The sequence below is a fragment of the Chiloscyllium punctatum genome, chromosome 9, assembly GCF_047496795.1.
Source record: "Chiloscyllium punctatum isolate Juve2018m chromosome 9, sChiPun1.3, whole genome shotgun sequence".
NCBI lineage: Eukaryota > Metazoa > Chordata > Chondrichthyes > Orectolobiformes > Hemiscylliidae > Chiloscyllium > Chiloscyllium punctatum.
Genome location: NC_092747.1, coordinates 75,509,164 through 75,521,200, shown reverse-complemented (window position 1 = coordinate 75,521,200; position 12,037 = coordinate 75,509,164). Strand labels below are relative to the sequence as shown.

Below are 12,037 nucleotides of genomic sequence, written 5' to 3'. Positions count from 1 at the left end.
TTCTACCTTTGAGTTCTGTATCCAAATGGCAAGTTCTCCCTGTACTCCGTGAGATCTAACCTTGCTCAACAGTCTCCCATGGGGAACTTTGTCGAACGCCTTACTGAGGTCCATCAACTGCTCTGCCCTTTAAACCTCTTTGTTATTTCTTTAAAAAACTCAGTCAAGTTTGTGAGACATGATTTCCCATGCACAAAGCTATGTTGACTATCCCTAATAAGTCCTTGCCTTTCCAAATACATGTATATCCTGTCCCTCAGGATTCCCACCACCAGTGTCAGGCTCACTAGTCTATAGTTCCCTATTAGCTCATTTCTTAAACAGTGGGCACCATGTTAGCCAACCTCCAGTCTTCCAGCACCTCACCTGTGACTATTGATGATACAAATATCTCAGTAAGAGGCCCAACAATCACTTCACTAGCTTCCCACAGAGTTCTAGGGTACACCTGATCAGGTCCTGGAGAGTTATCCACTTTTTGCGTTTCAAGACATCCAACCCTTCCTTTTCTGTAATATGGTTATTTTTCAAGATGTCACCATTTATTTCCCTACATTCCATATCCTTTTCCACAGTAAATACTGATGCAAAATACTCATTTAGTATCTGCCTCATCTCCTGCAGTTCCACACAAAGGTCCACACAAACTTGATAAGGTCCACTAAACCTTGCTTTTAAAGGTTCACCTATCATTGGAAGTAACACTAACACCTTGTGCCCCATAGAAAATTTGCAACTTTTAAATTTAATTGTCTGCTTCATTATATACGGTGATACTTTTAAATGCTATCTAGCCAACTCCCCTGCTCTACCTAACTGTTTCCTAAAATTTGGCACAGAGTCCAAAAATGTGCTCTCTGAATTCTGACTTACCAATTTTTCCTTAATCAATTTTAGCCGTTCTTTCACTTCATGCCTAAAAACTAGTTCAAATGGACTGAATTTGGTCAATTTATTTGGAGCATCTCTAATCGCAAAAATGGAATTACCTTACCTCAATCATCTGGATATTTTTGACTATTCGTCATTAATGTGGTCTCTAATGACTGATTCCACCTTTCTAGCACTCCCTGCGACTCTGGATGGTACACAATAGATTTGCATTGTTTTATTTCTAAGCTGTCCAAAACTTCCTTGAATAATTTTGACGTGAAGTTTGACCCTTGATCTGATTGTTTCTCCGTGAGTAGTCCATATGTACTGAAACATTTGCATAATTCCTCTACAATACAATACCTGTGATATTTTGTAAAGGAATAACCTCTGGAAATCTCGTGGACACATCCATTATTGTTAACAAATACTGATTCCCACTTTTTGTTTGAGGTAGGCATCCTACGCAATCAATTAAGACTCTTGAAAATGGTTCCTCAAATGCAGGAATAGGTATTAAAGATGTGGGTTTTATTACTGCCTGTGGTTTTCCAAATACTTGACATGTATGATATGTCTGGCAAAATTTAACTACATTCTCGTACACTCCAGCCCAATAAAAATGTTTTTGTATATTAGCTTGAGTTTTTCTCACTCCTAAATGACCCCGTAGTGGTCGCTCATGCACCACTCGCAACACCTCCTTTCTGTAACCCACTGGCAATACAACTTGATGAAAGTCTGCCCATTTCTCATCTGCCTGAATATGTGATGGTCTCCATTTTCTCATTAAGATATCATTTTTTTAAGGTAATAACATTCAGGGATATATTCAGATTCTTTTTCTATGGTATGCCTTTTGATACAATTGCTTTAAATTTTAATCTTTCTGCTTTAACTCAGTTAATTTATCTGAGCTAAGGATGTCTACTTAGTCATCTATTTGCTACTGGTTTGTATCAACCATTTGATCAAACAAGATCTCTGCCACTTCAACTTTCTTATCTGTACTCTTGGATCTGCCCTGGTTTCAACTGGTTACTTTGTGATCTCGTTACAATGTAGTCAGGAAAAATCCCAGGATATCTGTCCTGCAATAGTTCAATTGCCTGAGTTTTCACTAGCTTTTCAATCACAGTGTGTTAAAGTAGAGATTTGAGACAGCCTTGTGGACTCGGACCTGTAAAGCCTCTCTTTTGGTTCATCCTGGAGATCGTACTCTTTGGAAGTCTGGAATAAAAACCACTTGCAGTTTAGTTCTAGTTATCCCCTTTATTCACTAATGGCATCACTGTTACAACACAACACTGATACCTATAAGCTAAACTAGCTAGGTTCTAATAACCTAGGAGAGTAGGGTACCAGCTCTTCAAGTGCCCCAGCAGGCTACTCCGATGTACTGATACAAAATAGCTTCCTTTACACAAGAGTTTACAAAAACATTGCATGCACTTAATTAAACAGATAACAGTGAAAGACAATAATTCGTAAGGCAGAAAAGGTCATTGACAGGTCTGTGTACGCTTGATTAATCACTCCTACAGGCCCTAAGCCATTCATCAGGTGGGAAAAACATACCCAACCAAGTTAGGCACCTACGAGTGAGATAAACTCCTATCATAAAGAGGTACCAGCCTGAGCTAACTGAAGAGTTCATAAGGTACAGCTCACATGTAAAATACAATTGTTTTACAAATGGCTTCTTAGCAAGGAGGGCAAACTTTTGATCATAAAATGGCTTCCTGACACATTTGTGCCAGAATCTCTTCAATGTTAGGTTTAGTATAATTCCTCAGCTAGGGGCAGACTCCTGCTTTTTAAGCACTGAATCATTCTGTACCTGGGGCTGAGTTGCATTTGAACTGACTCATTAGTCTTCAAATTAAACATGCTTTCTTTTCAGGGTTGTGATTCAAATTCAAATTCAAATAAGACATAAGATCTAATTAGTTAGAATTGGCAGTGGGGCAGTCTGCAAGGTCTGTAGAGTGGTCTGCAAGAATAGCAAGTAAGTTAAAACCTCATGAATATTACCTTTTACAAAGTTTGTATTTAATAACCGGTAAAGGCTACTCAATATCTTCATAAAGACCCAAAATGCAATTAAATTCAATCCATAGCAGATAAGCACTAACAGTTAATTTTTTTACTGGCTCCAACAGCCTCAGCACTAAAATGGTCTCTCTGGTATCCTTTTGAACTCTCAAAGTCAGGGTCTTGTAACAGCAAAGATGTTTTTTCTCTTTGTGTCTGCCCCGCTTGTAAGGGGTAATAAGAATCCATTATAATTGACAAGATCTGACCGTTAATTACAATTTTAATCGTACCAAGTTTCGTTTCAAGGTCAGAATCAAACACTCATTTATTTCACAAGGGAACTGCCGTGAATATTATCACTTGGTGTCCTGTTCACACAGATTCACTGATGCTAAGGTAAATGTTCTTAATTGCTTTAGGGCATCCTGTTGTTATCACTTGGGGAGCACAGCTGTCCCTATCTTCTGCATTCCTTGAGTTCCCCCCTTTTTCTGAGCCTTCTTGCCCCTCTATTTTCTCGTGCAGCAAATGAGTTCTATAATTCAGCATTACATTTTAGTCTAAATGTTTTAAAGAATAGTTTTAAGGCTATAGACTTTCTCAAGTAGGCAGCACTCCTACCTGGGAACCAGCTACATCATTAGTAAGGACAAATTGTGTTCCTGGAGTTGAGTGTTTGTTCAGTACTCCCACCACAACTTCTCCACTCTTCACTAGACACTCTAACTTCACTTTCCATAACTGAGTACTTCTTGTCTCAGTGTGAATTCCTGTAACTCGTACCTTCTCTGACAGTAGTCCTTCAGAAGTACATATCTTTTCATCTTGCAACTTCACAGATTGAGTGGATCCTGTATCTCTTAGTATTGTAACCTCTGTATCTGCTGCTCCTGGCCTATGCAAATAAACTTCACCTTCACAGATATATGGTTTAAGAAGATCTGGCACTTCCTCCTTAACCAACCTCCGACCAGCAGGAATACTGTGGTGCAGCTTCCTAGCCTCCACTGTGCTTTCCGTTACCACTCCAACAAAATTCCGTGGCTTCTTCTGTTTTCCTACATGTGGCTTCCCAGTGCTTTTCTTAACCCACCAACACTGTGATTTAATTGGCCTACTTTATTGCAGTGGAAGCTTCTTAACTTCTCTTTCCACTTCAAGGGTTTCCTTTTTACCCTGTCGTAAGTTTTCCTTCTGATCTTCACCAAGATCTACTTTTCCCTTTCCACGTGAGGATTTCTCTTTTCCCCAATTTCTATCCGTCAGATTGAGATTGATTTTGGAAACCAAATTTTGATTTAGGGACCAATTCATAATCATTAGCCATTTCAGCTGCCAATCTTGCTGCTTTGACTCTCTCCTCTTCCAATTCAAAAGTGAATTTTTGAACTCTTGTCTAAATGCCAATTTCTGAATTTCAAACACCCTCTCTTTCTTTCTCTCTCTCTCTCTCTCTCTCTCTCTCTCTCTCTCTCTCTCTCCCTCCCTTCCTCCACCCTCACCTCCCCCACTTCTCTCTCTCTCTCCTTTCTCTGTTTTTGTTCTGCTAAAATGATTCATTCTTTTTCTTTCCTCTGCTTATAATCATAATTCAAACTTTCATTTCTGTTGCCCTTTCCTTGTGTTTTGCCTGTAAATCAAGTTGCTTCATTTTCAATTGAATATTAGCCATCTCTAAAGATTCTGAAGGCATCGCCATCAAATGTAAATGCTCAGCAATTGCTATAATTATCTTTCCTTTCCTCACAGAAGGAGCAGCTCCAGCTCCAGCATGTCTGCTAATTCCAGCAGCTTGGCCTTAATGACCTTTTGCAAAACCCCCAAAGTACTTTTTTCACCCCCAGAAAACTCTTGGTGACTGAAAGAGTCATTGCTATCCCAAGCACTATTTAGACCAACTGAATTCAGCACCCAGAACAAAAAACTCTAACACCTATCACTTGCTGCCTTTGAGTCCAACAATCCTAATCCCAAATTGGAACTATAGAACAAAAAGCCCTCAATCTATTATGGACCAGGCCAGATCCCCTCAAAACATTTCAAGAAAGTAACCCAGACCCTAACTTTGATTGATATTTTAAGCAAGTGCAATGTGGAAATTCCAGGAGAGATGCAACTGATCAAACCCCTTTTTTATAAACAAAACAATTTATTTACAAGATTACTGAATGAAACACAAACAAGAGAGAACAGAATACAGAATAGCTTAATCTATCTGAAAGCCCAACAGATACTTGCAACAATCCCCTTAAACACCCCTTGGCACAAAAGGTAAAATCAAGCACAGTTTCTTACAGGACAGAAGTTAGAGAGAGAGGGGGATCACCATGACCCTGCTTCTTTGGGTCTAGCAGCTTCCCAACTGCCAGACCAGACCAGAGAAGAGTTAAGCTGGGAGAACTGGTCATTTCCCTTTCATTGTGCAAGTTTTTTTTATATCATAAAAGCCTTTTGCCTCAGGCAGTATCTGTTAGCTATAATCAAATTGGACCTAAAACCCTTTCAAGTCCAGACTTTTCAGAACCTGTGTTCTGTGTTTTTACAACTTCCTGGCAAAACCCAAGGACAACATAACTTTGTTAAAGGAGCAGCATCATCACAGGAGCCTGTAACTATTTGGAGTGCCCATTCAGTAGCAAAAGCAAGGCGTGCTTTTTCTGGTACACTCAGCTGCGGATGTTTAGACAAATAGAATTTTAAGGATAGAGAGAGCTTTTTATTAGGTAAAAAGATTATCAAGGGGTTTGAAATAAAAGTGGGTGAATGGTATTGTGGTACACATGGTCATCTTCCAACTCCAACTTTGCCTGCTCCTCCTCTTCCTACTCCCTCACCTGAGATTGTCTGCATTGCCCTTAATGGGCTTTGCATGTAGTGGTGGTTAATTGATGAAAAAAAGCCTTGGGTGATTTAGTGATAGGGAGAAAAACACACTCAGTTGTCTAACAATTAAATGGTCCCACCTACTGCAGGATGTCAAATATCATTCCTGATTAACTTGATGAGAAGATTCAGGTGCACAGTCATTTATCCAAAATGCTCAAGACCAGCTAGTTTTTGGAATTCAGAATTTTTCAAATTTCAGAGTAAGTGACAGTTTGATGATTTTTTAAAATATCTTACTGGAAGAACAGACTCAGTAAAATGGGCCTTGAGTGACACGTATTGAGTGAGTATGGACTTGGGTTAACTGTTTGCATGCCAAATAACCTTTGTTAATGAGAAAAAAAACTTCACAAAAAAACCTTTTGGATTTTGGAGCTTTCTGGATTTCAGATAAAGGATTGTCTACCTGCATCTAATTAAATGGGCTCAGGAACTGACTCCTGTTTCACCTTTCCTCCCCATTAGCAAAATCGTACTTTTTGCAGTTATGAAAATCAGGGAATTTTTTTAATGTCACTGATTAAGATATTCCTTTTACATTACTTATTTATATTTTCCCTCCTCGTTCCCTTTTGTAGAATAAGTACATCAACTATTTTCACTGTATAGGTGTTGATGTAAGTACTATCATTAGACTTTTTCCAGTTCCATTTTGAGCTAGCCACTGCAAACTGCTTGCATGTGACTTACCTCATAATAAACCTTTGCCAGTTCCAACTTGGATTTACCATTATATGGTGTGCTAATTCCAGTTAGTTCATGGCAGATCTCTGGTTGGTTGAAATTGATATACTGAATTCAAATTGCTCTGGCAGTGCTGCTGTATGGATAACTCTATTAGCCTCAATATAATTTTTAAACTAATTTGTTTTGAACTTGAAGTAAAATTAAAAACAAAATGCTGCAAATAATATAAGTATTTGTACAACTTGTTTATAGGCAACCAACCCAGGATGTCCCTGAAGAGCTGCGCAGTCGTGACTTCCGCAGGGAACTGGAGGAGAGAGAACGAGTGGCAATACGTGAGAAGAATAGGGACCGGCCACCCAGAGGTATACAGTGTTTCTTTCCAAAATTAGGAGTTGCATTGATGTTTAAATTTGTTTTCTGAAAAATATTAAACTAACTTCTGATATTTGTAACCAACTATAGTAGTGTCAAATCATTTCACCTTGAACTTTAAATTTAAACAGTTTGCAATCAATTTTCCTGCTTGGCGATCTTCTCTCTTGGATTATTGGGGCTATGGAATTGAAGAAATCAATAATTTTTAACAGTTGTTGAAGAGTATTTAGCTTTTAACTGCAATCTTGGCATGATGTCACAAGGACAAGATAACCAGAGCCTTTCATGGGAATTCCTAGAGGCCTACTTTTCAACCCAGAATGCCATCAACAAGCATGTAGAAATAGATGCCATATACAACTACTACAGAGTAAAACTGGAAATGACACAACCCATCTTAACAGACCAAATTATATAAATATCAAGTTGAGTAGAATGACAACGCTTCACAGAAGTCGCACGGATGATGTTACAGCATGGTGATGAAACATTTGCATGCCAACCTGCTAGCTCGGTGACCAAATCAACATCCGCAAGATGTCATAAGCCTAGTATAACTTGTGTTTTTATTCTTGTGAAACAATCCTCAACATTTATATTTCCATTTTACATCAGAACCTAACTGAAGTGTGAATTTCCTCAGTGGATTAGCATGACGGTAGGAACCTCAGAGGAACAGAAGGATCTTGCGATGCTAGTCTTGAAGGTTGTTCGGCTGGTTGATGGGTTAGTTAAGAAGGTATATGGAGCTGTTGTATTTATCACTCGATGCGTAGATTTTAAGAGCAAGGAAGTTATGTTGGACTATACAGAATTTTGGTTAGGCCACAACTGGAGTACTGTATGCAGTTCTTGTCACCACACTATAGGAAGGATGTGAATGCATTGGATGGGTGCAGAGCATTAAGATGTCATCTGAGATGGTTATGAAGAGAATCTGGATAAGTTAGTGTTGTTTTCTTTGGAGCAAAGAAGGTTGAGGGTGCTCCTGATTGAGATTTATAGAATTATGAGGAGCAGAGGCAAGGTGGGTAGAAAGCACTGTCATCCTTAGTCAAAAGGTGAAGAACAAGGGGGCACAGTTTCAAAGTGAAACACTGGATTTGACACTAGAGGGGATTTGACGAAAAATATTTTCACCCAGTGTATTAGTGCTCTGGACGCTTGGAATGGTAGTTGAAGTGGGTAACTGCACAACCTCCAAAAACCTCTAAACTTGGATGAGTATGTAAAGTGTCAAAACATTCAAAGCAACGGCCTAGATTGTGAAAGTGGGACTAGTTTAGATGACAGTGTATTTTTTTGTGTCAGTACAGATTTGATGGGCTGAAGAGCTTCTTCTGTACTGTATGATTCTGTAGTTCTTGTCAATTCATATGAGTGCTTAGATTAACATCTAGGGCTATGATTCTGCACAAGGCAATTGTTGCATCTGTCCAACAAACATTTACTTTTCTGCAAGGCATTAGCTGGGATGCAAACACAGCAAGAGTGGTATTGTTTGAACATATGTTTGAGAATGTATACAATGTTGAATTTGTACATTGTAGATTTGTGACTACTATTCCCTTCATGGCAAAGAGATGAATTCTACCTGTACATTAATATAACATACAGAACAAACACTTTTTACATGGATGAGGAATCCTGGACATTTTGTCTTTCCTCCTTTAGGATTATTTTGAGAACAACTAGAATTAAGTTGCACAACGTTTATTATAAAGGAAGTGCTCCTAGCTTGGTATAACAGCAAGGGATAAAACAACGTTTCTGGATAACTTTTCACCCTTTTGCATACATATTAATCATTGCCTAGATGCAATGCAGAGAGGCAAATTGAAAAATGGGTTAGCCTATCTCGTGCAGGATTTGTGTTTGTGTACGTTACCTCACAGGTAGCACTGATGTCAGCTGACAGTCCAGTATTCATGAAGTATTGTGTGATATTCTCCTTACCATTTTTTTTGCAGCTGAAAGATGATGCAGGCAAGAGCTCACTAGGGTGGAAAAAGGGCTTATAGTTTTTGCACAACAAATTGTGCAGATCAGGAATGTGTTGCCTGAGTCGGTGGTGGTGGTGGTGGTGGTACACTTTAATTGTGGAATTCAAGAGAGAATTGCATAATTATCTGGAAAGAGAAAGTTTGCAGGGGTACAAGCAAAAAAGAAGGGGAGTGAGAGATGCTTTTGAGACAGCATAGACACAGTGATTCCATAGTTATGTAGTGCCCATATGACCATGGGATGCCCCAAAGCCCTTTTATACTGATTAAGTAGTTTTGAAGTATAGATATTATTGTAATTTAGCAAAGCACAGTAGGTGATTTACATACATCAAAGCCACAGTTGCTAATTATCTACATTAAGATCTTTTTGATGTTGGTTGAGAGATAAATACTGCCAAAGACCCCTTTCTGTTCCATGTATGTCTTTTATCTCCTAATATCTCCCACTATATTGTTTTGAAGTGTCTGCTGTGGTTATATGTTAAAGACTGTAGGATTTAGTGAACAAATATGAATTTGTTGCAGAAATATATTAATATAGAAAATACGAACAGGATTAGGCCAGTTGGTTCTGTGAACCTGCAGTGCCATTCAATATGATCATGGCTGATCATCCAACTCCATTCCTGTTTTTTCCCATTCCCTTTGGTAATAAATACTGAAAAGTAGAATATTTTTACATGATGAATTTTAAATTAATTTGTGGGATATGAGCATTGCTGTCTGGCTAGCATTTAATGTCCATCCTAGTTGCCCTTGAGAAAGTACCATTATGGAAGGAATTCCAAGCTTTTGATCCAGCCACAGTGAAGGAATGGCAATATATGTCCAGTCAGGATGCTGAGTGGCTTGGAGGAGAACTTAAGCTAGTGGAATGTCCATGTATCTGCAGCCTTTGTCCTTCTGGATGGAAGTCGTCGTGGATTTGGAATGTGCCATCTAAGGATCATAGTTGAATTTCTGCAGTGCATCTCATGGATTGTACATATTACTGATAATGAATGTCAGTAGCCGAGGGAGTGGATGTAGTGTCAGACAAGAGGGCTGCTTTGTCCTGGATGGTGTCAGGTTCTTGAGTGTTGTTGGAGCTGCACACATCCAGGCAAGTAGGATTATTAGGATTATTTCTCCAGTTTCCTCATTTCCCCTCCCCACCCCCGCCACCTTATCTCAATTCCAACCCTTGGAATCAGCACCGCCATCTTGACCTGCAATCTTCTTCCCGACCCCTCTGCCCCCACCCCCTCTCTGGCCTATCACCCTCACCTTAACCTCCACCTATCGCATTCCCAACGCCCCTCCCCCCAAGTGCCTCATCCCTACCTTTTATCTTCGCCTGCTTGGCACACCTTCCTCATTCCTGAAGAAGGGCTTATGCCCGAAACGTCGATTCTCCTGCTCCTTGGATGCTGCCTGACCTGCTGTGCTTTTCTAGCAACACATTTTTCAGCATTTATCAGCCCAAGCCTGGATATTGTCTAGGTTTTGTTGTATTTGAGCATGGACTGCTTCAGTATCTGAGGAGTCATGAAAGGTGTAGAACGCTGTGCAATCATCGGTGGACATCCCACTTCTGACCTTTATGATTACAGCCTTATCACCAGAGAATTTGTCCCCTGATACCCATTAATGTCAGTTTTGCCAGGGCTCCTTGATTCTACACTCGGTTGAATGCAGTCAAGGGCTGTCATTCTCAAATCACCTCTGGTTGTCTCTTTTGTCCATGTTTCAACCAAGGCTGTAATGAGGTAAGGAGGTGAGCAGCCCCAGCAGAACCCAAACTGAACATCACTAAGTAACTAATGACACCTTCCATCACTTTATTGATGATTGAGAGTAGACTGATGGGACAGTAGTTGGCTGGATTTGATTTGTGTACTGGACATACCTGGGCAGTTTTCCATATTGTTCGATAGATGCCAGTGTTGTAACTGTACGGGAAGGGCTTGGCTAGGAGAGCAGCAAGTTCTGGAACACAAGCCTTTAGTATTGTTGCTGGAATGTTATCTGGGCCCGTAGCCTTTACAGTATCCAGTGTCTCCAACCGTTCTTGACATCACAAGGAGTGAATTGAATTGGCTGAAGACTGGTATCTACTGTTTGGGACCATTCGAGGAGGCCGAAATAGATCTTCTATTTGGCACTTCTGGCTGAAGATTACCGTGAAAGCTTCAGTCTTACCTTTTACAGGGGAACCTCGACTATCCGAATACCAATTATCCGAAAATTGGATTATCCGAAGTAAAAACAGACACCATCTCCAAATGACTGACCTCCTTCCCTCCCTCTCTCCCCATACTTTCCCTGAAGTTCTACAGAGGGGAGTACCCTAACCTGATGACCATCCACCAACCCCCCCCCCCCCCCCCCCCCCACGTGTTGGGGGCGGGAGCTCGCATGCTTTGTGCTGGGGTGGGGCGGAGTTGGACGGGGCAGGGTTGAGGTTGGACCAGGGCAGTGGGTGGTGATGAATGGGGGGGGGTGTGCGAGGGGCGGTGATGGACGGGGAGGGCGGTGGCGGGTGGGGGGGCGGTGTTGCGGGCGGGGGCTCGTGCGCTGTATGCTGTTGCTAGTCTCCTGAATGGGGAGCAGACTTTAAAACTCCGATCCCCAGAGGGAAGGCATTTGATCGATTTTCGAAATAATTGATTATCAGAACGAAATATTGCCTGCCCATGTTCGGATAATCGAGTTTCCACTGTACATTGATATGCTGGACTCTCTCATAATTGAAGATGGGGATATTTGTTGAGCCTTCTCCAGTGAGTTGTTCAAAAATCAATTCACGACTGGATGTGGCAGGATATGATCTGCCATTCAGTAAGTTCAAGGCTGATCTGGTTGTCACCTCAAATGCTACCCAATAAGTTTTCATTCCCTTGCTTAACAATGATCAATCTACCTGCTACTTTTCCGCAAGAAAATTCTGAGGACTCTCAATTCTAAGAAAATATTTTGGCTCGTCTCTGTTCAAATGATCGATACCAGGAAAACTAGGAACCCGAGTTGGGAAATCTATAGCTGTGTGCTACAGTTTCAGAAAAAAAGGCAATTAGTTAGGATTGACATGAGGTTCATGAATCATTTTGATTTCTCTACCCAGAGAACTATACATTCATTTTGAATATATTTAAGTTAAAAGTTGATATTTTTTTGAATACAGACAGAAT

General features: G+C 40.3%; 1 protein-coding gene across 1 annotated transcript in view; it reads left to right on the top strand.

Moving 5' to 3' along the window:
* The window catches only part of cwc15 (CWC15 spliceosome associated protein homolog), a 119,467-nt gene that overhangs the window by 29,366 nt on the left and 78,064 nt on the right, over positions 1-12,037 (top strand). Inside the window, exon 3 of the mRNA XM_072577839.1 lies at positions 6,736-6,848. Coding sequence (XP_072433940.1) covers positions 6,736-6,848 — 113 coding nt within the window. The remainder of the gene's footprint in view (positions 1-6,735; positions 6,849-12,037) is intronic.